The sequence below is a fragment of the Aotus nancymaae genome, unplaced genomic scaffold (genome assembly GCF_030222135.1).
Source record: "Aotus nancymaae isolate 86718 unplaced genomic scaffold, 86718_ANA_hifiasm-v0.15.2.pri h1tg000003l, whole genome shotgun sequence".
In the NCBI taxonomy this organism is placed as follows: domain Eukaryota; kingdom Metazoa; phylum Chordata; class Mammalia; order Primates; family Aotidae; genus Aotus; species Aotus nancymaae.
Window position 1 is genome coordinate 26,965,307 of NW_026988414.1, and position 26,937 is coordinate 26,992,243.

The window sequence follows — 26,937 nt, forward strand, 5'->3', positions numbered from 1 at the left end:
TGTATGTGTGTGTGTGTGTGTGTGAATGATCTGGAAATAAGTTGCCAGATGTAAGTTGTCAACAGTTTCAGCCACATGACAGACATACATACATGTGTACACACTGGTAAACCTCTTTCTTATCCATGGTTGTCACTTTTTAAAAATTTTTGGAGACAGAGTCTCTCCCTGTGACCCAGGCTGGAGTGCAGCAGCGCAATCTCAGCTCACTGCAACCTCCGCCCCCCGGGTTCAAGCAATTCTCCTGCCTCAGCCTCCAGAGTAGCTGGAACTACAGGTGCATGCTGCCACGCCTGGCTAAGTTTTTGTATTTTAGTAGAGATGGGGTTTCACCTTGTTGCCCATGCTGGTCTTGAACTTCTGAGCTCAGGAAATCCGCCCGCCTCAGCCTCCCAAAGTGCTGGGATTACAGGCATGAGCCTGTCACTTTAATTTTTTACACTCTACCCTTTTGGTCAAACTTTGCTCAATCTGCAAGTTTAACATATGTCATGACAAACACATGCAAGCACATACTCACGTATAACCCCAGCCACAGAAACAGCATCTCAACTTGTAAAAGCACACTTTATCTAAATGTGTGCACTTCTCCCTAGGTGGTAAACCACATTTCAAAACAATCCAAATAAAACTAAACAAAGCCTCTTCATCTTAGACTTTTTAGAAAATCTTTCAGTGCTGAGTCACTCAGCTGCCAAGTTCTCATTGTGGGAACTATGCCTTTGGATATAATGATTTCTTCTAAGACAATGGGCAGAGGTGTAGTTATTGCAAACATCTAAACTATGTAATGTCTCTTCCAGATTCTGGAAATTCTCTTATTCTCTCTTGGTGGTGGTGGTGGTGTGTGTGTGTGTGTGCTTGTGCGCGTGTGTGTGTGGGTGTGTGGGGACCTGGATGCAGAAGGAGGAGCGTTCTTCTCCTTGTATTTGCTCTCTGTTGTGCATTGAATAGCCTGTTTCCATGTATGGCTATCTATAGCTTTTCCAGGTCACCAGAAATTATCCTGTTTTTTACCTTCTAAACAATTAGCTGGAATTTTTCAAAGGAAGACTTTTACAAAGACCCCTAAGCCAAGGTTTACTCTAGAAAGGATGTCTTAAGATGGAAGCAGGGGAGTTCAGGGGCATTAAGAGCCACTGCCTGTTGTCATGTAGTGAGTGTGTGCCTGCATGCTAAAGCTTTGATCTGAACCTCAAGTTCAGGGTTCAAAATCTGTGTCCCTTTTACTTTACAGATCTGCGTTTTCTTTTCTAGTTTGGAATCTGAAACATTCCTGATAAGAGCTGCCTGAAGTGTATGTCTGTGCTGTGATTAGAGTTACGATAAGCAAGTCAATAGTGAGATGGCCTTGGAGATGTTGAGCTTTTGTGAGATAATGAGTTGGTTTTTTGGTTTTGGTTTTTAGTACTTTAAACTAATCTACCTTTAGTTTAAGTATGGCTCATAGTTACCTAACTAGGGTTACTGAAGCAAACCCCCAAAGAAATTTTGTTTGGCAATATTTTGTTAGCCTGGTTTTTGTCTCTACATTGCATTGCTCATGAAGCATTGGGTCATACTTACATTTCAGAGTCCGGAGGGCCTTTCCTTCTGTGGCCCAGATGTGGTGCTCTCTCTAGCATGCAGGCCTAGCGGCCTTGGCCCATCACCTGTCTCATGTGTGTCTTTCTTTCTCCCCATGTCCTTCCTTGGGGCCTCCAGCTTTCTGCGGGTGATGAGCCGCTCAATGCCCCTCTTCATGACTCTGGCCTGGATTTACTCAGTGGCCGTGATCATCAAGGGCATTGTGTACGAGAAGGAGGCGCGGCTGAAAGAGACCATGCGGATCATGGGCCTGGACAATGGCATCCTCTGGTTTAGCTGGTTCATCAGTAGCCTCGTTCCTCTTCTTGTGAGCGCTGGCCTGCTGGTGGTCATCCTGAAGGTAAGGCAGCCTCACCCGCTCTTCCCTGCCAGGGAACTCCGAAATAGCTCGACACGGGGTAAGGGAGGAGAAGAAGAAAGACATCCAAGCCTCTGGTAGAGAATGGGTCTTACCTGTCATTTCTTGCAATTTAGTCAATTTATATTTGGAGAAAGAGAGGCCCAGAGAGGGGCAGTGACTTGCCCAGGGTCAACCCAGCTGGTTAGCCGCTAAACAGGACTAGAGTGCAGGGTTCATGCATTCCAGATAAGCACACACTCCATTGTGCCATGCTGTCTAGTTGGCAGTGGTTCATGGCAGCATCTTAGAACTATTTATTTTCTTAGATATATTGGGTGGCGATTCTTCCCAAGTTTCTAAGAACAATAATCAGAAGGGTGTATATTGTGGTAGGTTAGACTGTCTGGAAGCAGAGGCTGAAATAGAGTTTGATGTATGGGTATTTATGAGGGCTCAATACCTGTGGAAGGGATATGGAAGGTCAGAGGGAGGAGTTGAACCTGATGCAGGGCCAACCCCGTGGGTCACTGTAGACAATCTATGCTGCTTGTTGGAGTTGTTCTTCATCGAGCTGAAACGTCAGCCCTTTGTGCTCCCCCAAAGACTCCCTCCTGACACCACCTACCTCAGCCCTCTCAATCAATCGTTGGATGTGGTCTGCCCTGGGAAGGTCATGCCCCAGGGCCATGTTGCTCTCTGCTGCTGTGACAAACCCAGAGTTGCTGACACCTGGAGGCTGTCTACTGACAGCGGGGTAACAAGCCTTCTCTGGATGGGAACTCTGGGCAGTGCAGTTTTGTGTCTGCACCATACATTAATATATTTATATCCTAATTTCCTTTCTCTGCAAGTGTTTCATATAAAGATGCATCAGGTAAAAATAAATGTTTTTTTGAAGCCGAAGGAGTGCAAAGAGGTAAGAACTAACATTTAATACTAGCTACCATCTGTTACAAATAGTTCCTACTGATTGCCAAGCACTGTTTAAACGCATCACATGGGCTGTATTACTCTATCCTCACTAACCCTTTTAACAGACAAGGAAATGAGGCTCAGGAAGGTCAAGGACTCTATTGAGGTTCCGCAGTAGGATACAGTACTTGCTAAAAGCAACCCTGTCCTCATGTTCTGACATCTAACTGCAAGGGCAAGGTCAGTGGCAGGGGTGGTGGTCCCATGGTCTGAGACAACTGCATGCTGGTGGGTCCTGCAGCCATGTATCCATCACCTGAGACAAGCTCAAAATATCCACAGGAGTTTGGATGATTCTGGGAATGCAGAATCCATGGTGATCAAGGGGGAAAGACAAGTTGCCTGGCCGTTTTTCTTGGGACATTATCTTCCACAGCTCTTCCGTGGTGCCACCAGTCATAGTCCTTATATAAGGAGAAACCAGTTAAATTACCTATTGAAGAAACAAAGAGCAAACTCACCCACTGAGATGGCATAGAAAGCCTTGGCTTCTCTTCTCTTCATAAGTCTGCCATTATTTTTCTGTGTAGTCTTGGGTAAATCACTATCTTCTTCTTCTTTTTTTTTTGAGATGAAGTTTTGCTCTTGTTGCCCAGGTTGGAGTGCAATGGCATGATCTCAGCTCACTGCAGCCTCCGCTTCCTGGGTTCAAGCGATTCTCCTGCCTCAGCCTCCCAAGTAGCTGGGATTACAGGCATGCGCCACCACTCCTGGCTAATTTTGTACTTTATAGTAGAGACGGGATTTCTCCATGTTAGTCAGGCTGGTCTGGTCTCGAACTCCCAACCTCAAGTGATCCGCCCGCCTTGGCCTCCCAAAGTGGTGGGATTACAGGCCTCACTTATCTTCTTTAGGATGATAATGATCAGTTTCCTCACCAGAAAGATGAACAGCATTACCCTTCTGCATTATCTCTAAGAGGAGTAGGAATAAACCCTGCCTTTTTTCTGTAGATCATACAAGTGAGTGCTTGGGATTGTTGAGGCAGCACATTTAATGTGTCTCTTCCTTCCCAGTTAGGAAACCTGCTGCCCTACAGTGACCCCAGCGTGGTGTTTGTCTTCCTGTCTGTGTTTGCCGTGGTGACCATCCTGCAGTGCTTCCTGATTAGCACACTCTTCTCCAGAGCCAACCTGGCGGCAGCCTGTGGGGGCATCATCTACTTCACACTGTACCTGCCCTACGTCCTCTGCGTGGCGTGGCAAGACTACGTGGGCTTCACACTCAAGATCTTCGCTGTGAGTGCCTCTGGCCCTTCTTCAGTGGCTCTACAGCCACCTTTGACCTCCCCTTTGGAGTCCCTGAATAAAAGCAGCAAGTCGAGAACAGAAGATGATAGTCTGTTTCCAATGGGACATGAACTTTAGCTCTAGATTCTAAGCTCTTTAAGGGTTAAGGGCAAGGATTGTGTTTTATTTAATTGTTTGCCTTTAGTATTCTCAGTGAATCCTGGTTGAATTGAATTGAATGGATTTTTTCAGAGATCAGACTGCATCTTGAACTGGGCTGGGGATAAATGGCACTGAGGAATGGCTTCAGGCAACGGGTGCCATCTCTGCCCTTTATCTCCCAGCTCCAGCTCTGTTGGCCATGTCAAGCTCGTGACAAAGTCAAGGCCACAAATAGAACCGAAAACTCTTGAGGTCAGAGATGGCCCCTCTTGTCTTCCTTGTGTCTAGTATGGCGTTTTGCTTGAGTAATATTTTCTGAACTGAGCACGACTGAAGAGCGGGTGCCTCATCTTCCCATAAATTCCTGACTTGGACACTTCCTTCCCTTGTACAGAGCAGGGGGAAATCTTGGATAGTGTGTGAGCCCCTACAAGTGCGAGTTGTCAGATGTCCCCAGGTCACTTAGAAAGAAAGCTAAGAGTCACGCATAGGATGTTCCTGATGCCTCAGTCTGGGCTCCATAGGTATCAGCAGTCCCAGACGGGCTCCTCTGATCCTGAGCCATCCTTGGCTGAGCAGGGAGCCTGAGAGGACTGTGGGTGTGCGCACATGTGTGGGGGAAACAGGGTTGCTGAGCCCTGGGGCATCTTTGGAAACATAAAGTTTTAAAAGTTTTATACTTTATTGTTATATACATTTCCGAAATGTTTGTTCATATTGGATGGTTACAAATGGAATCATTTTGTATGTTACGTGGTAGCCTATGACTCCCCTAAAGGGACTCTGTAGGTAAATGCTACTTCTGCACCTTGTGATTGATCCATTTTGCAAATTCAAATTCCTCCAGGTGTAATTTACACTAGAAGAGATAGAAAGATGAGAGAGACCAGGAAATGGATAAGTGACTTTGCCTGTTTCTCACAGAGCCTGCTGTCTCCCGTGGCTTTTGGGTTCGGCTGTGAGTACTTTGCCCTTTTTGAGGAGCAGGGCATTGGAGTGCAGTGGGACAACCTGTTTGAGAGTCCTGTGGAGGGAGATGGCTTCAATCTCACCACTTCGGTCTCCATGATGCTGTTTGACACCTTCCTCTATGGGGTGATGACTTGGTACATCGAGGCTGTCTTTCCAGGTACACTGCTTTGGGCATCTGTTAGGAAAGTAGGACTTCTAGCTGATTTCCCAAGAGCTAGAATCTCTACAGAGCATGGGGCTCCCTGGGAAGTGGCTTGGCCTTTAGATCGATGGCAAACAGATATCCAGGGACAGGCAGCTGATGCTTAAAGTACAATTGTCACTACTTGTATAGCACTTGTTTCTTGAAAACTGTGTGCCAGGCAGCATGCAAACTGTTTTATACACATTCCTTCGTTTAATTCTCACAATGCTACTCTGAGGTTGTTATTGTAATAACCAGCATTTTTCAAATGACAGAACTGTGACTCAAAGATGTGAAGTAACCAGCTGTGGTCACACAAGTGTTAAGTGTTGGTACATGGAGGTGAATCCAGTTCGGTCACACTGGGTCACTAAGCCCAGGAGAATCCTCCCAGTGCTCACCCAGTTCTGTATTTCTATGTCCCCAGAGGGGGTACAGCTAAAAGACGTTCTGTTTCCTGAGTACAGGTTGCTAATAATTAAATACTAGCTCTAAGACCTGCCCACGATTTAATTTTAGCATTCAATAAAAATTCATGTTGAATTTTTCTTTAATACTTCTTTCTTAATACATCTTCTTGACCAAGTCCAAGATGAACCTGACTTGGGACAAACTTTCATATGAGATCAAATTCTGAGAGAGCAAGATTAACCCTTTTTGAGTCACCTTCTGATCCTCCCCTAAGGAGGTATACATGAAATATTTGTTACTTCTGCCTGAACTTCATTCATTGAATATGCGATTTTGCAGCATACAGATTCTGGATTCAGATTCTTAAGGCCTTAATTTACTGGCTGAAGGACCTTGGACAGGCTCCTTATCCCTCAGTTTCCTCGTCTCTAAAATGGGGGTGGCACCTGCCTCATGGGTTGTTGGAGGGACTTATAGAGGTGCAGAATGTACGTTGTACGTAGTAGCTTTCAGCAGATGTTAGCCTCCTCTTTCCCCACATCCATTCCACTCTGTTCCTTCCCCAAAACATGTGGCAGGGAGGAAATGGACCTGGTTGGGAAACCCTCAGAATACTGGGATGGTGCTGAGCTTGGCTCATACCTGTGCTTTGCTTTTAGGCCAGTATGGAATTCCCAGGCCCTGGTATTTTCCTTGCACCAAGTCCTACTGGTTTGGCGAAGATAGTGATGAGAAGAGCCACCCTGGTTCTAGCCCGAAGAGAATGTCAGAAAGTAAGTGCTGCTGACCGCCTGTTCTTTCTTAAACCTAGTGCTGCTGCCCCTGCTGACTGTTGGGGCAAGCAGTGTCTCCCGCCTTTCTAAAAGACCCTGAAACCACTGTAGGGACAGAGAAAACACACGCGCTGTCCCTGCCAAATCCTCCCGTGCCGTTTGTGTCCAGTGCTGTTGACCTATCGGGAGTTCAGGGATCCCCTCCCAAACACACATTTCATGCTTTCCTAACAAGCTAGGAGAAAGAGGTAAAGACGAGTGTGATTGTGGAACCGTAGCCTCGCTGCATGCCTTGTCACGGTGACCTGTATATGAGCCTGTGTGGGCTGAGACCAAGTGGCTACCGCAGAGCTCAGCGTATACTCTGTAATGTCATCACCCTTCATTACCCAGACCCCTAATCCTCTCTTGGTGCTTGGCTGCAGGCAGATACAGCCACAGCTCATCAAAGGCTCTGCCATCCGGGTTCTTTATGCTTCAAGTGGCTTCCTAAGTATTTAATGGGTCCCTTTTCTGCCAGTCTCTTCTGTGCCCATCCCCTGATTGCCTGTGGTAAAAGTATGATGCTCCCTAGTGCATCTTCTTCTTCTACCTCCTCTCTATACCTAGCTCTGGTTTCAGTCACCTTAGAAATGCTCACAGTTGCTAGAATATGTCCTGTTCTTCCACACAGGCCTTTGTGTGTACTGTTTGCTTTGTATGTTCTGTTTGTTCTCACAGGAGAACCTTCTCTCTAACTTGTCTGTCTTCTCACCTCCTCCTTTCTCTTCAAGATCTGGCTCAGGATCCCCTCCCCTGAGCAGGCCTCCTCGGTTCTCAGGTAGTCAGTCACTCTCTGCCCTGAACTTCCATGGCACGTGAAAGAAAATCTTTTTATTTTAAAACGATCATAGAACCATAAGAAGTAATAAAAATTGCATGAGGGGATTTTCTTAAACCCTTCACCCAGTTTCCCCCAATGGTAGCACCATGTGTAACTGCAGAATAATATCAAAACCATGAAATTGACATTGGTACAATTCACAAAGCTTCTTCAGATTTCACTAGCTTTATGTGCACTCATTTGTATGTGTGCGTATTTAGTTCTGTGCAGTTTTATCATGTGTGAATTCATGTAATTACTAGCTCAATCAAGCTGCAGAAATGTCTCATTGTCACAAAGCTCCTTCAGGCTACCCCTTAATATCCACAGCCACCTCCCTTCTTCCTCAGTTGCTAACACCTGTCAACCACTAATGCATTCCTCATTTTTACAGTTTTATTATTTCCAGAACTTTACGTAAATGGAACCATACAGTAGGAATCCTTGTGATCTTGGCTTTTTTCACTCAGCAGAATTCCCTTGAGATCTATCCTAGTTGTGTGTGTCAACAGTTCATTCCTCTTCATTGCTAAGTAGTATTCCCTGGTAGGGATATATCACAGTTCCATGGCATTTTTAGATGTGTGTTTTTTTCATTTTTTGTTTTTGTTTTTGTTTTTGTTATTGTTTTTTTCTGAGATGGAGTCTTGCTCTGTTTCCTAGGCTGGAGTGCAGTGGTGCAATCTCGGCTCACTACAACTTCTGCCTCCTGGGTTCAAGTGATTCTCCTGCCTCAGCCCCCCAAGTAGCTGGGACTACAGGCATGTTCCACCATGCCTGGCTAATTTTTTTGTATATTTAGTAGAGATGGGGTATCACCATGTTAGCCAGCATGGTCTACATCTCCTGACCTCGTGATCTGCCTACCTCTGCCTCCCAAAATGTTGGGATTACAGGCGTGAGCCACCGTGCCTGACCAGATGTATTTATTTAAACAGCTTTCAGCAACCTGTTTTTAATTGTTTATCAAATCCTTTTCCCCAATAGACTGTGAATACTGGTTTATCATTGTATTCCCATCACCAATATCAGTGCCCAAATAAACGTTAATAGCCTCCTGCCTGCCTCTGAAACCAGGGTGGCCTTGGAGAGAAGGCATTTCTGAAAGCACAATCACAGTGCCCTGTGTTCTTACACTCTTCAGTGCTTTCTGTGGGTTCATTCCTGTCTTCTCTCCTGTCACAGTCTGCATGGAGGAGGAACCCACTCACCTGAAGCTGGGCGTGTCCATTCAGAACCTGGTAAAAGTCTACCGAGATGGCATGAAGGTGGCTGTCGATGGCCTGGCGCTGAATTTTTATGAGGGCCAGATCACCTCCTTCCTGGGTCACAATGGAGCGGGGAAGACCACCACCATGTAAGAAGAGGGTGTGACTCCTGCAGAGTCAGCCACAGGAGGGTTCTGCAGTAGAGTTCGAAATTTACACCTTAGGAAACCATGCTGGTCCTTGGGACAAGGGCAGGAGCACATGAGGAGTTGCCGAGTATGAAAATGTTTCGTAATCATGAGTGTCTTTCCACAAGCTAGTTTGCTAGGTGTTATTTCTTCAGCCTAAAACAGGCTGGGGCCTCAGTTGACCTTTCCCATGTAGTTCACAGAATTTTGCAGTGGTCTTGGAACCTGCAGCCACGGAAAGATAGATTACATATGTTGGAGGGAGTTGGTAATTCCCAGGAACTCTGTCTCCAAGAAGATATGAGAAGCAGCTGGGCAGCTGGCTTGATTGCCTTCCCTGGGACCTCTAGGACCTTACAGTGGGTAGTGTCAGGAGGCAGCAGGGCCGTAAAGCACCAGCGTTAGCCTCAGTTGCTTCCAGCATGATTCCTCAACCATTCCAAAGGGTTATTTTGTGGGGGGGTGACATTCTTTTCCTGTTTTCTTTTAATCTTTTTTTAAAACATAAAATTAATATATCATGAATATTTTGAGCTTTTCAGAAGATGTTTAAAAGGCAATCAGAAATCCTACTAACATAGAAATTATTTTTATCTTTGAATAATACGTTCTTGTTTGTCCATTTTCCATGTATGTGATGTTAGGCATACAAAATCTGTGTTTTAAAGTATACCTTCATTACACATTGGAAACTTCATTTAAAAAATGCTCATACTAAAATTGGCATTTCGGACACATAGGCCCACTTGTAGTTATTTACTAAAGCAAAAGACTGCTTTGCTTTGTGCGTGTCTGGTAGGGTTCATTAGAAAGGAATGGGGGCAGTGGGAGGGTTGGTGTTCTCTCTGTTCTCTCTGCAGCCTCAGTGGAGCATCTAGAGTTAAGGGTAGGTCAGCACTGACTCCTGTACTTCCAAATTTTTGTCCTCAGGTCAATCCTGACTGGGTTGTTCCCCCCGACCTCCGGCACTGCCTACATCCTGGGACAAGACATTCGCTCTGAGATGAGCACCATCCGGCAGAACCTGGGGGTCTGTCCCCAGCATAACGTGCTGTTTGACATGTGAGTACCAGCAGCGCATTAGGAATAGGCCCTTTCTGGATGTGTGTGTCTTGCCATCAGGGGAGGAGTGGGACTTAAGCATTTTACTCTTGAATGTGGCAGGCTCACCTCCCTGAACACCTTCGGACCTAGTTGTTCTTTGATTTTAGGAGAAATAGGAGGTGAATTGTTGAGTGGGAGAGGTGACATCAGCCCAGTCAGTGGATGGAGGCTTGGGAAACATTGCTTTCCATTACTGTCAAACTGGAGGGCCCTTTGACCCATCCTCTCCCCGGCCACACTCCTTCCTGAGGCCTGGAGCAGACTTCACAGACCTGGTAGTGCTTCAGGGCCCTGGTATGATGCGCCTGTCTTTGCTGCTCAAGACATTTGCTGCCACTCAGGTTGTCCCATCAGCACAAAGCCTCCCAGGGAGCCCGTGTGATGGAGCAAAGAAAGACCTAAGCTCTGCAACCTCAGGCAAGGCTTTTCCCTTATGTTTCCTCCTATCCAAAGTGAACAACTGGGGCTCATGTGCTCCCCAGGGTCCTCCCTGCTTTCTGAGCCTGAGGTCCTTTGAGGTTCAGGAGGGCTGCTCCAGGTTAGAGCTGAGCTGACTTCTTGGTGGATGTGCTGTGGGAACAGCCCATTTAAGGCACATCCTGGGGCCCTGAAATTGAAAGTTGTAACTTCCTCATGCATGGCGGCCAGGCCTGCTGGAAATAGGTTGGAAGTGATCTATCACCTTTCACTTTGATTTCCTGAGCAGCTCATGTAGTTGCTCACTGTTGTTCTACCTTGAATCTTGAAGATTATTTTTCAAAAATTGATTTTAAAAAAGGAGAGAAAAATAAGCCCGTTCTCTTCTGTTCTGGGCCAGGAGACACTATTCTGGGGCATCCGGTAGGGCCCAGAGCTGACCTGCCTCTCTGTCCCCAGGTTGACTGTAGAAGAACACATCTGGTTCTATGCCCGCCTGAAAGGGCTCTCAGAGAAGCACGTGAAGGCGGAGATGGAGCAGATGGCCCTGGATGTTGGTTTGCCATCAAGCAAGCTGAAAAGCAAAACAAGCCAGCTGTCAGGTGCGGCCCAGAGCTACCTTCTCTACCTCCCTCCCCTCCTCCTCCAGCTACACACACGCAGACAAAAATCAGCACTGCCAGTGGGTAACAGAAACTTCTCTCTGGCTGTGTTCCCAGGTCCTCTGCCTTCACTCACTGTCAAGCTGGTCCTAGAGTTTGTCTCGCTCTGGTTTTTGTAGGTGGAATGCAGAGAAAACTGTCTGTGGCCTTGGCCTTTGTTGGGGGATCCAAAGTTGTCATTCTGGATGAACCCACAGCTGGTGTGGACCCTTACTCCCGCAGGGGAATATGGGAGCTGCTGCTGAAATACCGACAAGGTGACTGATGTATATTTATACAGAGTAAATGGACGGGGGACGGGAGGAGCTTTTGAGAAGTATGGCTGGATCCCATGGCTACTCGTCTGTTTACCAAGGGATACTCTTCTGTTATCACAGAAGAGATAAAGGGCATTTAGACTGAGATTCCTGAGAGGAGATGCTGTGTCTGTTGGAAGAATGGATGCATAAATGACTGGGATGGGAGAGGGGCAGGAAGGCGATTGGGCTCTCTGGTTAGAGATCTGATGTGGTACAGTGTGAGGAGCATAGGCAGTCTTGGAGCCAACCCTGGTTGGCCCTGAGACATTGGGAAAGTCACAACTTGCCTCACTTTCCTTGCCTATAATACTGGTGGTGCTTACCTCATAGAGGATTAAATTAAATGAGAATGTACACAAACCACCTAGCACAATGCCTGGCTTATAGCAAGTTCTCAAATAAATGCTATTGTTCTTACTTCTGTGAGGATGTGGTACCTATATATCCAAAGCTTTGACATTTTAGGGGTCACAGCCATACAGGGTTAAAGGTGGCTTCTGGGTCTCTCTGCCCTGCTTGTCTCTGCCACTGTGACCAGTGAGACCTGAGAGGCCTCACCTGTCCCACTTCCTTGTGTTTGTACCTGGCAGGCCGCACCATTATTCTCTCCACACACCACATGGATGAAGCAGACATCCTGGGGGACAGGATTGCCATCATCTCCCATGGGAAGCTGTGCTGTGTGGGCTCCTCCCTGTTTCTGAAGAACCAGCTGGGAACAGGCTACTACCTGACCCTGGTCAAGAAAGACGTGGAATCCTCCCTCAGTTCCTGCAGAAACAGTAGTAGCACGGTGTCATACCTGAAAAAGGTGAGCTGCAGTCTTGGTGCTGGGTCTGGGCGGTCAGGCCTTGCTGGCTGTGAATGGCTTCCCCGCCTCCACCACTTTTGCCATGTTGAAGCCACCATGGCCCCGCTCTGCTGCCTCTTTGGAATCATATCATACCTCAGGCATGGAGAGCTAAGGAGCCCTCTGTTCCCATTGTGCTGGTTCTGTTGAATCCCATTTTCCTTTTCCTGTGAGGCACGGTGAGTGATGGGGAAGGTCCTTAGAGGACATTATTGTGTCAAAGAAAAGAGACTTGTCAAGAGGTAAGAGCCTTGGCTGCAAATGACCTGCTGTTCCTGCTCATTACTTTTCAGTCTCATTGACTTTAACTTTTAAACTACAAAACAGCCACTTTATTAGGCACTGATTTCATGCCTGAGAGATTCTGGGCATAAAAGAAAATAATGATAATAGTTATTTTTATATAGCACTGTTACCATTTACAACCTTTATTTTAAAACCTCTATCATCTCAATTAAAGTGCAGAGAAACCCTGGAAGAAGATAACTCTATTTATTATCCCAGATGAGGGAAGTGAGGCTTGTAGGGATTTGGTAGCTTATTCAAGGTCACCCAGCAGGTAAATAACAGAGGTGGGACCAGACCCAGTAACTAGGTATGTTTTCCTCTGTACCGCAGCACATGCCTGAGATTTATTTGTATGTTGAAGCTAGTGGTACCTAATGCATTTACATCCCAACCTTAAACTCCTATCCACTTACTTACCTTTTAATGAGCCTTTTGACTCAAGTTCAGTGTGAGGACCAGCAGCATCAGGATCACTTGGGAACTTGTTAGAAATGCAGCATCTTGAGCCCAGCTCAGACCTACTGAGTCAGAATCTGCGCATTTGAACAAGGTCTTCGAATGGTTGAACACACATTAAAGCTTGAGAAGCACTGAACTAGACAAGTAGCCAGGTGAAGGCCTTGCCTGAGCAAGTTGGTAAAGGCCTCATGGTAGCATTCATTGGCAGCCCACAGTTCTTTTGGCCACTCTGCTTCCCGACCTCTCGCCCCCAGGAAGTGAGGCTGTTCACACGGCACACACATGCCAGGCAGTGTCCTCTGAAGCCACGGCTGCCAGTTGCATGTGTCCCAGGGAAAGCTTTTTGCTTTAGTTCTCACGCAACAGAGCTTCTTGGAAGCCCACCCTGGCGAAAGCGATAGTGGCTCTGCCTTGCTCGGTCCCTGACCCGTTCTCACCTCCTTCTTTGCCATCAGGAGGACAGTGTTTCTCAGAGCAGTTCTGATGCTGGCCTGGGCAGTGACCATGAGAGTGACACGCTGACCATCGGTAAGGACTCTGGGGTTTCTTATTCAGGTGGTGCCTGAGCTTCCCCCAGCTGGGCAGAGTGGAGGCAGAGGAGGAGAGGTGCAGAGGCTGGTGGCGCTGACTCAAGGTTTGCTGCTGGGCTGGGGCTGGGTGGCTGCGGGGGTGGGTGCAGCTTGGCGGCGGGTTGGCCTAATGCTTGCAGGGGTGCCTGGGGCTTGATCTGGGAGCTGTCAGGGCAGTGTCCCAGAGAGCTGAGATGATTGGGGTTTGGAGAATCCCTTAGGGGAGTGAACATTGAACACCAGGGATAAGGAGCTGAGGGCCAAGCCAGTGGGGTGGGATTTGAGCCTAGCAGATAAGAAGAGTGAGAACCCAGGAGACCAGGAACAGCCTTCCAGGTTTTTCTTGGGTAGTGTGTGTATAGGAAGCCAGTGTTACCAGCAGCTTATGTAGTATGGAAGTCTTGACCCTTGCCATCTCTGCCCAGTCTTAATGGCTAGCCTTTCCCAGGAAGACTTCTGCTTCCATGAACTGTTAGATTAACCCTCTATTGAGGTAAATGAGGGAGCCTCCTTTACAAGTGTAGGGAAGGGTGAAGAATCTTTTAAGATTCCTTTACTTGAGTTTTCTATTGAGGAATTCCAGAGAGTAGGTAATAGACACCAGACTTTGAGCCTCAGTTATCCATTCACTCATCCTCCCATCCTCCCATCCATCCATCCATCCATTCATCCATCCATCCATCCATCCATTCATCCATCCGTCCATCTGTCCATCTATCCATCCATCCATTTATCCATCCATCCATCCATCCATCCATCCATCCATCCATCCTACACTGAATACCTACAATGTGCCTGGCTTTGGTGATACAACGGTGAATAAGACAGTCCTTTCCTTTGCCCCCAACCCTTAGACCAGAGATGAACATGTGGAATGACTAAAACACCTCGATCAGGTGTGGTGTATGACCAGTAGACATCTGAGGAGAGGGTGGGGGATGGCCAGCCCTCCCTCTGGAGCCCCTTCAAGTTGACTGAGCCGTCTTTGCATTCTGGTCCCCACAGATGTCTCTGCTATCTCCAACCTCATCAGGAAGCATGTGTCTGAAGCCCGGCTGGTGGAAGACATAGGGCATGAGCTGACCTACGTGCTGCCGTATGAAGCTGCTAAGGAGGGGGCTTTTGTGGAACTCTTCCATGAGATTGATGACCGGCTCTCAGACCTGGGCATTTCTAGTTATGGCATCTCAGAGACGACCCTGGAAGAAGTAAGTTAAGTGGCTGAGTGTCGGAATATATAGCTAGGCCAAATGTTCTAAAGCCAGACAAGTAGCCTGCATTGGGAGCGGGATTATCATGGAGTTAGTCATTGAGTTTTTAGGTCATTGACATCTGAGTAATGTTGGCCCCAGTTAGCCATTTAAGATGGTAGTGGGAGGGCCGGGCACGGTGGCTCACGCCTGTAATCCCAGCACTTTGGGAGGCTGAGGCGGGTGGATCACGAGGTCAAGAGATCGAGACCATCCTGGTCAACATGGTGAAAGCCCGTCTCTACTAAAAATACAAAAAATTAGCTGGGCATGGTGGCGCGTGCCTGTAATCCCAGCTACTCGGAGGCTGAGGCAGGAGAATTGCCTGAAACCAGGAGGTGGAGGTTGCGGTGAGCCGAGATCGCGCCATTGCGCTCCAGCCTGGGTAACAAGAGCGAAACTCCATCTTAAAAAAAAAAAAAAGATGGTAGTGGAAGATAGCAGGAAAGAAGTGTTTTTCTCTTTACCACAGTACATGCCTGAGATTTATTTGTGTATTGAAACTGGTGGTACCTAATGCATTTACATCCAAACCTTAAACTCCTTGTCCACTTATTTACCTTTTAATGAGCCTCTTCACTCAAGTGCAATGTGAGGACCAGCGGCATCAGGATCACTTGGGAACTTGTTAGAAATGCAGCAACTTGAGCCCAGCTCAGACCTACTGAGTCAGAATCAGAAGCAATTCCCTGGTGTGACTGTGTCACAGCCAGGTATCAACTGGATTCTCATACATAGGAAATGACCAACATTTATGGATGGATAGTCTACTTGTGTCAGTTGCTGAGCTTGTTTTGTTTTTTTTCTTTCATTTAATTTTCATAAAAAGATGCAAAAATGAACACTCAGGAATGCTGATGTGGGATTCAGAATCAGGGGTTTGGGGCTTCAAAGCCCATGCTCTTTATCCGTGTAATGCCTCCCCTTAGAGATACAACACCAGAGACCTTGAGGGCTGAAGGGGATATAAAAGCTGTCTGGCCCAGTGTCCCCAAGCTTGACAGTGCAGCACAATCACCTGGGGATATTACTAAAGATAAACATTCTGAGGCTTGGCTTCAGGGCCTGTGAATCAGAATTTCTGAAGGTAAGGCCTTGAAGTCTGTATTCTATTGCATGCTTTGGCCGCAGTGGTCTATAGACTAGAGTTTGGAAATGACTGCTCTCATTCAGATTCTCCTCTAATGTTGAATCTCTGCCATTATATTTATAGTGATCTATTTCCTCCTGCTCATTCTATCTTGGATAACTTATCATAGTGCTAGTCTACTCAAAGATTTAGAGCCACAGTAAATGAAAGAAGCCACTTGACTCATTCCCTCATTCCCTGTAGGCTCAGAACAAATTTCTTTGCAGTGTCCTACTGTCATAGCTTTTTTTTTCTTTGAAATGGAGTTTCACTCTTGTCGCCCAGGGAGTGCAGTGGCATGATCTCGGCTCACTGCAACCTCCACCTCCCGAGTTCGGGTGATTCTCCTGTCTCAGCCTCCTCAGTAGCTGGGATTATAGGCATGTGCCACCACGCCTGGCTAATCTTGTATTTTCAGTAGAGACGGGGTTTTCTCCATGTTGGTCAGGCTGATCTTGAACTCTTGACCTCAGATGATCCCCCTACCTTGGCCTCCCAAAGTGCTGTGATTACAGGCATGAGCCACTGTACCCGGCCGTAGCTTTAATTTGAAAATGATTGTCTAGATTGATAGCTCTCACCACTGAGGAAATGTTTTCTGGCAAAAATGGCTTCTCTCCCAAGTGAATCTGACAAAGTGTTATTAAGAAATGTCTTAAGGGGCTAACATGCCACTCAATAATGTAATAATCATGGCTATGCTGACTACTCTTGAAATGTTGGCGCTTATAATGTTCTCACCTGCTCTCATTTTTCAGATATTCCTCAAGGTGGCCGAAGAGAGTGGGGTGGATGCTGAGACCTCAGGTAACTGCCTTGATGGCACCCTTAAGATAGTGCCTCCTGCAGGCTTTCTCCGCACGCCAGTATTGTACCTTTCCCTTTGAGTTGTTCTATTGCATTCTCATTTGTAGAGTGTAGATTTGTTACAGAGGGGGAAGGTTTGCTTTGTTGTAAATAAAATAAACAATGGGATTCTTTCCTTGTGCCTTCAGATGGTACCTTGCCAGCAAGACGAAACAGGCGGGCCTTTGGGGACAAGCAGAGCTGTCTTCGCCCATTCACTGAAGACGATGCTGTTGATCCAAATGATTCTGACATAGACCCAGGTCGGTTTGGGAAAGATCCACCATGTTCCACTGTTGGAATGTGAATTTCTCTTTCATGCTGTCAGCTGTTTTCTTTGGATGACCTTTAGCCAAGGTGATAGATCCCTACAGAGTCCAAAGGGATGTGAGAAAATGATAAAAAGCCACTTACTCTTTGCAGCATCATGCTGTGGTCAAACCTGAAAAAGCCCATCCATATCACTTCCTTTAAAGACATAAAGATGGTGCCTCAATCCTCTGAACTTATGTGTTTCTTATCTTATCTGCAGGGTCCCAATTTCTTGTATATATTAGGTGCTTAATTGTTGAACAAATATTCAATCAAGTAGATGAATGATTTTGAAAGAGTCAGAAAGGGGAATTTGCCGTTAGAGTTAATTGTACCCTGACTTAGATATTTTGAGGCCGGGCACAGTGGCTCATGCGTGTAATCCCAGCACTTTGGGAGGCCAAGGCGGGTGAATCACCTGAGGTCAGTAGTTTGAGACCAGCTTGACCAACATAGTGAAACCCTGTCTCTACTAAATACAAAAAATTAGCCCGGTATGGTGGCACAGGCCTGTAAATCCCACCTACTCGGGAGGCCGAGGCAGGAGAATTACTTGAATTTGGGAGGCGGAGGTTACAGTGAGCCAAGATTGCCCCATTACACACTAGCCTGGGCAACAAGAGTGAAAATTCCATCTCAAAAAAAAAAAGACTTAGCTATTTTGGATGAGTGTGTCCTTGTGTGTTTAACTGAGATGGAGAGGAGAGGACATCAAACAAATATTGTTAAGATGTAAAAGCACATCAGTTAGATATCATTAGTTTAGGACAAGAATTTCTAGAAAAGTTTTAGGAACAGAAAACTTTCCAGTTCTCTCACCTCTGCTCACAAGAGTGTGTGGCTCTTACATTATGTGTAACTGCCTAACTTCATAGTATCAGTGCATTTCAAATGTGTTCACATTTTACCAAAATATAACAGGTGAGAAGCTGACTACCACTGTGTTCTCAAATATGTCAAGCTACGTACATGGCCTGTTTCACAGAATATTCTATAAGAAATTGATGACTTGATATGTCCAAATGGTCAGCTTTAACACCTGATTATGCGTGAACACATTTTTTCTGTTGTCTCGACACCTTTGTTTTCTGCACTTATCAGACAAGGACAGAAAAGCAGAGACCGCCACTGTTAGACATTTTGAGTCATAACTTTTCCTTGGACATAGCTTTGTCATGAAAGCCCTTTACTTCTGAGAAACTTTTAGCTTCAAACACACGCCTCCAAGATAGTTGTTGAAGACACCAGAAGAAGGAGCATGGCAATGTCAAAAATATCTAAGATAGTAGGTGACCTTCAGTGTTGGCTTCTTGCAGAATCCAGAGAGACAGACTTGCTCAGTGGGATGGATGGCAAAGGCTCCTACCAGGTGAAGGGCTGGAAACTCACACAGCAACAGTTTGTAGCCCTTTTGTGGAAGAGACTGCTAATTGCCAGACGGAGTCGGAAAGGATTTTTTGCTCAGGTGAGATGTGCTGTTTTGGCCAGAGACTCTGGCTTCATGGGTGGGCTGCAGGCTCTGTGACCAGTGAAGGCAGGATAACATCCTGGTCAAGATATGGATGCCGGAGCTAGATTTATTTGTATTTTAATCATAGTTCTATTCCTTGCCAGTTGTGTATCTGCTGGCAAGTACTTCTCTATGCCTCAGTCTCCTCCTCTGTCAAATGGGGATAATAATATTACCTGCGATACAGGGTTGTTACAAAAATAAAAATGAATAAGTACTTAGAATGGAGTCTGACGTGAGTAAGTGCTTAGGTTTGTGTGTGTATATGTTATTTTTATTTTGGAGGAGAACATAAAGAGGGCAAAGTGTAGAAAAACTGGTTGAGTGTATTCAGCTGTCATAACATGAGGCATGTTATGCCCAGATGCACTTGACCTGTGAAATTATTAGAAACATGATTGTTCTCTAAGTTGATGTTTAACTCAAACTGAAAGAAAAGAGAGGTCAGAATATAGTTGGCCAACAGAGAAGACTCATTATGCTATTATCTACATGTCAGTATTTTCCTGCTAACTTGCCTAGTTAGAAGGGTTAAATTTTTTCACTCTATAAAATCAAGAAATGTACAGAAAAGGTCTGCAGAGAGTCTTCCGTGCTGATGATGTGGGTACTGTTAAGAGCAGGAGTTTGGAGCATACAAAGCTGGAGTTGGATCCTGACTTTGCTACTTTTTGGCTGTATGACCTTGGGCAAGATGCTTAGTCTCTCTGATCCTCAGTTACACAACCATAAATAATGACAACATAGAGATAATTCTCACTATAGTACTGGTAGTACAGAATTATTCACTGTGTTAATTTTGTACATTGAAATCCCAGAACATTAGAATCAGGGGCATTATTTGAATCATTAAGGTTATAAGGGATACATTTCTCAGCAATAAATGGAAAGTATGCCCAAGTCATTTTTTTTTTTTTTTTTCAGAGAAGATATGGTAGAAAGTCTTAGGAGACTGAAGAAGGATTTGGATATTTATTCTTAGTGATTATGGTTGTCCGTGATTGGAGCCATTGCTGTAGAGTTGGTTTTATTACAGTGGAGGATTTGAATAGGGCATGTGTTCTCAGACCTCAGATTAAAATGAGAAGACTGAGGCCAGAGAGGAGAGGACTTCACATGGGTGCACTTGTATTAGAGACAGAACCAGGACTCAGGACTTCTGGTTCCTGGTCCCGGGTTCATGGCCCAGTGTGGTCTTTCTCAGTCTTCAGGAGGAAGAAGGGCAGGACCCAGTGTTCTGAGTCACCCTGAACGTGATCACTGTTTACTTGTGAACTTCTCAGCTTAGTGCCTCTGCCAGGTGGCCATAGCCGCTGGCCTCGTGCTACCAGGGAAAAGGTTAGTTTTCAGGCTCCATTGCTTCCCAGCTGTCAAGAATGCCTTGGTGCAGCGCAGTCATGGGCCGTGTACTCCTCATGCTGGTTGGTCGGGGAGGCTGGCTGGACTCGTGGGGATTTGCCCGTTGGCCTTGTTTCTAACACTCACCATTTTCCTGCCATCTCCCTGCCCCCTCCACTGCCTGGGTAAAGATTGTCTTGCCAGCTGTGTTTGTCTGCATTGCCCTTGTGTTCAGCCTGATCGTGCCACCCTTTGGCAAGTACCCCAGCCTGGAACTTCAGCCCTGGATGTACAATGAACAGTACACATTTGTCAGGTATGTGTTTGTCTTCTGTGCCCCAGCAGTGGGGAAGATTCAAGCAGACCAAAGATGTTTACAAGGGCCAAGGGAACGGACTTAAGAATTACACGGTGGAATGGATTTTATTGCTGTGAATCAGGCCTCTGTATAAGCTAATATTGCATGCATAGAACAGCAATGAACTAACCCTGAAGTAATAAATAGGCCGGTCTTCTGTTGAGCCTTTCAGCCTCTCTCCTCTTTATCCTTCTGTTGTCAGGAACAGCCACATATGTTTTAGGTAAAATAATCTACCCTTGCCAAAATCCATGATTAAGTTATAAAATATTTGGATTTGGGGAGCTGTGTTTTGATTCTGTAATTGAGTCACAGGGCACACTGTCAAAGCACAGAACCTCCAAAGACTTGTTTTCTGCGAAGTATAATTTATGTAATTATCTATTCAGTTATATTTGGGATATAACAGAATATCCCAAATATAACAGTGCTTGTTCTTTAGGCAAAAATATCCTCTACTCCATAACATTACATCAAAGAAAAGGACAAAGGGTTTTTCTGGGTCTTAATTAGCAGGAGCTTTCTTCAGTCCTGAAGGATTTGTAGACCTGTAGATGGGGGAAGTGTATCAGTGATACAAAAGGGAAGCATTACAAATGTATGTGTGTGTGTGTGTGTGTGTGTGTGTGTGTGTGTGTGAGAATTGGCCTGTTTTTCTCTAAGCCATGTTTTCTTCTTATGTAGTTCAGGTTTACTTTATTCTTTCCTTCCCAGCGGCTGACCCTGTATTGCCCATAGTTGTAGAACATAGCATGTGTTTGTGACCTGTGTCTGTTATTTTTGTGCTTTTTAGTTGTGCTTGCAAAGAGTACAGTTGTCTTGCCCTTTCTTGGAAAATCCTGCTTGTCTGTGCCAACGGGATAACAGTAAAAGCACTTTTGAAATACTTAATGAGTTGCTTTACTTCAAATTAAAAAAATATATATAAATGCGTATGTATATGTACATGTGTGTACGCATAGGCACCTTTATACATATAGCCTATTTATACAAGCTCTACCTTGGAGTGCTCTATGTCACCTTGATGCCGAATATAGGGCCAGGGTCCGAGATCCTCCTGGGTGGTTTCTGTGTTTTGCTCATTTCTGTTTTTAGAGCCTATCTTGTAGAAATGCTTCCTAAAATGTTTAATTTATAAAATCATTTTAAACTCCTGATTACTGGTTTTAATGAATTGCTAAGCTGGCTGCCTCTCACGTACCCACAGTAACGATGCTCCTGAGGACATGGGCACCCTGGAACTCTTAAATGCCCTCACAAAAGACCCTGGCTTCGGGACCCGCTGTATGGAAGGAAACCCAATCCCGTGAGTGTCACTGTAGCCATAAGCTGGCTTCTTGTGCTGGTCACCTGACTTAATTTCGACTATGCTGCATTTATCAGCTGCATGTCACATTGTGACCACCAGCATTTGCCCTTTGAATCATTATCATTATTATGTTTTAATTACAAAAAGCCAATGTAGTAAGCTAACCAAATTATCTAGGAACAAACGTTTGTAGTCTTCTAACACCATGCAGAGCACATCATTACAGACATTTGTTTACTGATTTAGAACATTAATATTTAATTTAAATAGCACTTTACACTTACTGATCAAATGCTTTTCCTTCCTTTCTCTCCCAGTCACTGTACTTAAGTGCTTTAATAGGCTGACATTGTATATGATTTTCAGCTTTTGTTTATCAGCTTCTTCACTTTCATAATCTGACAAGATGGCATATGATGAATTTTTATAAAAATGGACACTTTCTCCTTTTCTTTTCTTTTCTTTTTTTTTTTGAGTCAGAGTCTCACCCTGTCACCCAGGCTGGAGTGAAATGGGGCACAATCTCGGCTCTCTGCAACTTCCACCTCCCAGGTTCAAGTGATTCTCCTGCCTTAGCCTCCCAAGTAGCTGGGATTATAGGCATGTGCCACTACGCCTGGCTAATTTTTTGTGTCTTTAGTAGAGACAGGGTTTCACCATGTTGGCCAGGCTGACCTCGAACTCCTGACCTTGTGATCCGCCCACCTCGGCCTCTTAAAGTACTGGGATTACAGGCGTGAGCCACTGCACCTGGCCTCTTCTTTTTAAATTGTGTATTTGTATTGTACTTTCCTTCAAAACCCCCTTTTAAAAAGTAGGCAGTGGATGAATAAATCCAGCAAAGCATCCATATGACTCTTAAGTGTGTGCAGGGGTTGGGAGGTCACCAGATCACTGTGAGTAAAGATGGTGGAAAGGTGAGGATCTTACGAGGTTGAGCTCAAGGCTGGTAGAGGTGGGTTAGTGTTTCCAAACTTAGGCAGAATCTCAGCTGAGGTCATGAAACAACAGTGATCTCTGAGGAATTATGGCAAGTTGGGAAGGTCCTGGAGAATTGGAGAGAGGGGCAAATTCAAGTGTTCATGGGAAGATGGCTGTCTCTGCACACCACAGAGCAGTGTTTATGATACCTGTTTATACTAGGTTCTAGACCAGATTTCTAAATGGATAGCTGCTGCGAGCTTGTTTGTTCTTAATTAGTACTGGATAGTTACTAAATATTTGTTAATACTTAGTACGTAATGGGTGGTAAATCTTAGCAGCCAATATTTTAGAACCAGATGACAAAGATGGAGAAGGACACAGATATGGCTTATGTGGATTTCATGGTACCTTTGATTTCCCACATGAAGGTTGTGTAGGGAAGATAGAGCGTGAGATGAGATGATAATATAGTCATCTGGATTCATCACTGGCCCCGGAACCATATGAACTCATGGATTGATGCCAGCCTAGGAAGGCTCTGTAGGAGTGAGAACTGGGCTGAGAGCCCATAGAGACAAAAGAGGCATGGCCTGACATCAGAGGGTTCAGACATTATGTCTGAGACCCACCTACAGTCTGTCGGAGGTGGCCTGAAGGAAGAGCCTTTACCCTGGCAACTCTTACTGAAATTCAAATTTTAGGTTTTGCAAAAAATGGTAGAACTGAAGGAAATTTGACAGGAGCCTGTCTCAGCAGTATTTAAATTTGTCTCAGCCAGTCCTCTTTTGAATGTTCAGGGTGTGAGCTTCAGGAGGGCAATGTGTCTTAGTCTGTCTTTTCCAGTTAGCTCAGGTGGTTTAAGGAGACAATTAGAGATCAATCTGAAAAACTGTTCATTTGAATGTTTAGGACATAAGAAAACAATAAGAAATAGTTAAATATATATATGATTTTTTTTTTTTTTGAGGTTTATTCTCGCTCTGTCGCCCAGGCTGGAGTGCAGTGGTGCAATCTTGGCTCACTCACTGCCACCTCTGCCTCCTGGGTTCAAGCGATTCTCCTGCCTCAGCCTCCCAAGTAGCTCAGATTACAAGCAGGTGCCACCACACCAGCTAATTTTTGTATTCTTAGTAGTCCTCTGTGTGTCCCCCAGGGTCAGGGGCGGGATTTCACCATGTTGGCCAGGATGGTCTTGAACTCCTGACCTCAAGTGATCCACCCACCTCAGACCCCCAAAGTTCTGGGATTACAGGCGTGATCCACCATGCCTGGCAATTATATTTAATATTTAATAGTAAGGAAATAATGATGGTAGCTTTACTTTAAATTGTGGAATTTTGAAACTGGGAGGGAACTGGAAGTGACTTGTTGAATCAACTCATTTGAAACTTTTATTTTACCAGTGGGAAAAATAAGCCCCCAAAAGACACCTGCTGATGTCCCACAGTAATTCAAAGCTGGAGACAAGGTTAAAGGCTTTGTGTCTTTCCTCCAGGGAATATTTGCAGAAACCTACGTCTTTATGTACCGAGCACTCTCACCCCAGTCACCACCCCCCCACCCATTCTCTACTCATTTGAGAACATAAATTGGATGTTACAACTCTCCATTTGTCAGCACATTGAGCGTAAGATCCAGACTCTTCCCGAGGCCTCTGTCATCTGCTCCTCCCCTCCTCATTTATCATTACTCTTCTTCATAGCGTATCCTATTATAGCCATGCTGTCTTCCTGTTACTCCTCAAAAATAGAAACGCATTTCTTCCCAGGGCCTTTGTACCTGCCCTTGCCATTGCTTTTGCTCAGAATGTTCTTTTTGCCAAATCTTTGCCCAGCTCGTTCACCATCATAATGTTTATGTTTTGGCTGAAATGTCTTCTCTGCAGTAGGTCCATTCTCTCCAGTCGCTCTCCTTTTATTTTGCTTTATTTTTGGCCATCTAAGATTGTCTTAATAGTTTACTTGTTGTTCCATTCCTCCATGGGCATACACCTCTAGGAAGGCAGGTATTTTCACTTTAGATCCTCAAATAGACCAGACAGCATCTGGCACGTAGTAGATGCTCAGTGAAGATTTGTTGTATAAGAAAATGGTTGACTGATTGGATTGAACTGAGCTCAGTATATAAACATTTAGGGCCTCTTTGTGTTCTATTTTACTTATGTATAAAATGATGTCACTGTGTACAAGGCTGTTGTGGGATCAAGCAATCAAATGAGATCATGCTTGTCTTTTCCAGATGGTGAGCGAATAGATGCATGTTTGTGGTTGTTATGAAATGATCCTGTGCTCCTGAGGCAACAGAAAGGCCAGGCCCTCTCGGGTAATCCTACCTTGCTGTCTTCCTTTTGCAGAGACATGCCCTGCCTGGTAGGGGAGGAAGAGTGGACCACTGCACCGGTTCCCCAGACCATCACGGACCTCTTCCAGAACGGGAACTGGACGATGCAGAACCCTTCACCTACGTGCCAGTGTAGCAGCGACAAAATCAAGAAGATGCTGCCTGTGTGTCCCCCAGGGGCAGGGGGGCTGCCTCCTCCACAGGTGAGTGCTTTCAGGGTGCGACTGAGCAGATGGGGTGCAGGGTAGGCTGGTAGCTTCCACTTGGAAGCAGGAAGGAGTGAGATATGATGTCGTGAGGGTCCACTTCAGTCTTTAACTTGCTTCTGGTCATAGGAAAAAGCATGTGAATTTTGAGTGGAGGGGGTTGGGACCACATTGTGCCCATGCTTGTCCCACAGCAGAAAAGTCACAGGATGGACTGTGACAGGCCTGGCTTCCAATCTTGGCTCTGTAACAAATGAGCTGGTAGCCTTTGACGGGCCTCTTTCACTCCCTGGGCCTGTTTCTTCACCTGAGTTAGGGAGGCTGGACCAGAAAACTCCTGTGGACCTTGTCAACTCTGGCATTCTTGGAGACTCTATTTGGGAAGGAGTCTTGAGCCTTTTTTTTTTTCTGAGAATTTCAGGAAGAGGAGTGCTTTGATAACTCTCTGCCGTTTTATCAGCATCCAAATTGCAGGGTAAGGGCAAGCAGTTCTAAATAAGTACAAGAACTAAAAGAAGTCTTGGTTACCACTCTTTAAAATAACAGCTAGGCCAGGTGCAAGGTGGCTCCCTCCTGTAATCCCAGTATTTGGGGAGGCTGAGGCAGATGAATCATCTGAGATCAGGAGTTCGAAACCAGTGTGGTCAATGTGGCAAAACTCTGTACTAAACATACAAAGATTAGCCAGGCACAGTGGCACGTACCTATAATCCCAGTTACTTGGGAGGCTGAGGCAGGAGAAATCGCTTGAATCTGTGAGGTGGAGGTGGCAGTGAGCTAAAATTGCACCACTGTACTCCAACCTGGGCAACACAGTGAGACTCTGTCTCAAAAAAATAAAATAATAATAATAAAGATAGTATAATATAATACAATATAATAAAATAGTCATCAGTATAAAAGTGAGCAAAAGATTCATTAGGTATAGTTAATGATGGTGCTCCTTAAAAATCTCTTGACTACAAAGAATCTCATTTCAATGTTTATTGTTGAGCTGTTCAAAATACATTTTTGAGAAAGACCTTGGCTTGATGTAAGTGAATCACCAGTGCCAAGGGCGGGATGGACCAGGTCGCGTTGCTGGTTGGCTGAGGGCAGTGTCTGGGGCCTGTAGTCAGGGTTCCGGTCACACTGTGGACATGGTCACCGTTGTCCTTGATTTGCTTTCTGTTTCAATTCTTGTCTATAAAGACCCATATGCTTGGTTTTCATGTGATGACAGAGAAAACAAAACACCGCAGACATCCTTCAGGACCTGACGGGAAGAAACATTTCGGATTATCTGGTGAAGACGTATGTGCAGATCATAGCCAAAAGGTGACTTTCTACTAAACTTGGCCCCTGCCTTATTATGACTAATTAGAGGAATTAAAGACCTACAAATAACATACTGGGACAGTGGGGGAGATGCCAGATTATGGCCTGATTCTGTCCATTGGAAGTTTAGGATATTATTCCAAGCTAGAAAAGGTGACAAGCGGACTGTGAACATTCAGTTGTCAGCTTCAAGGCTGAGGCAGCCAGGTCGAGAGTGAAAACAGATACGGATTCAAAGTCAAATTCTGCCACTTAGTAGCTACTTGACCAGGTAACTGGTTATCCTTTTAAAACCTTAGTTTATCTAAATTGTGATATTAATGTTGCTCTTATAAGTTTGTCATGAGGACCGAATTAAATGATGTATGTAGAACGCCTTGGTTACTCTCTGATGGGGGACTCCGTGATAACGTGTGGTCTCATGGAGGAAGCCCTGGGAAGGTTTAGCAGCCTGCCTTGGCTGTGGAGCCGTGGGAGAGCCTTCTAGCTTCCCAGGACATGGCAACCTAGTGTTGAATGCTTAGCTCAGCAAATGTTTGTTCTGGTGTCCTTCCCATCTACT

At 45.4% G+C, this 26,937-nt stretch overlaps 1 protein-coding gene across 2 annotated transcripts in view; it reads left to right on the forward strand.

The window, feature by feature from the left end:
- ABCA1 (ATP binding cassette subfamily A member 1) overlaps nucleotides 1–26,937 on the forward strand; it is a 155,849-nt gene that overhangs the window by 106,444 nt on the left and 22,468 nt on the right. The window contains exons 15-32 of one of the 2 annotated variants that reach the window (XM_064379401.1): nucleotides 1,705–1,927; nucleotides 3,916–4,137; nucleotides 5,215–5,419; nucleotides 6,517–6,630; nucleotides 8,678–8,849; nucleotides 9,819–9,950; nucleotides 10,869–11,011; nucleotides 11,191–11,328; nucleotides 11,961–12,181; nucleotides 13,423–13,495; nucleotides 14,542–14,744; nucleotides 16,674–16,722; nucleotides 16,911–17,024; nucleotides 18,390–18,538; nucleotides 20,113–20,237; nucleotides 21,487–21,585; nucleotides 24,866–25,055; nucleotides 26,281–26,375. In XM_064379401.1, coding sequence (XP_064235471.1) covers nucleotides 1,705–1,927; nucleotides 3,916–4,137; nucleotides 5,215–5,419; nucleotides 6,517–6,630; nucleotides 8,678–8,849; nucleotides 9,819–9,950; nucleotides 10,869–11,011; nucleotides 11,191–11,328; nucleotides 11,961–12,181; nucleotides 13,423–13,495; nucleotides 14,542–14,744; nucleotides 16,674–16,722; nucleotides 16,911–17,024; nucleotides 18,390–18,538; nucleotides 20,113–20,237; nucleotides 21,487–21,585; nucleotides 24,866–25,055; nucleotides 26,281–26,375 — 2,667 coding nt within the window. Of the gene's footprint in view, nucleotides 1–1,704; nucleotides 1,928–3,915; nucleotides 4,138–5,214; nucleotides 5,420–6,516; nucleotides 6,631–8,677; nucleotides 8,850–9,818; nucleotides 9,951–10,868; nucleotides 11,012–11,190; nucleotides 11,329–11,960; nucleotides 12,182–13,422; nucleotides 13,496–13,522; nucleotides 13,602–14,541; nucleotides 14,745–16,673; nucleotides 16,723–16,910; nucleotides 17,025–18,389; nucleotides 18,539–20,112; nucleotides 20,238–21,486; nucleotides 21,586–24,865; nucleotides 25,056–26,280; nucleotides 26,376–26,937 lie in introns of both variants that reach the window. The other variant, XM_064379391.1, reaches the window with a different exon arrangement.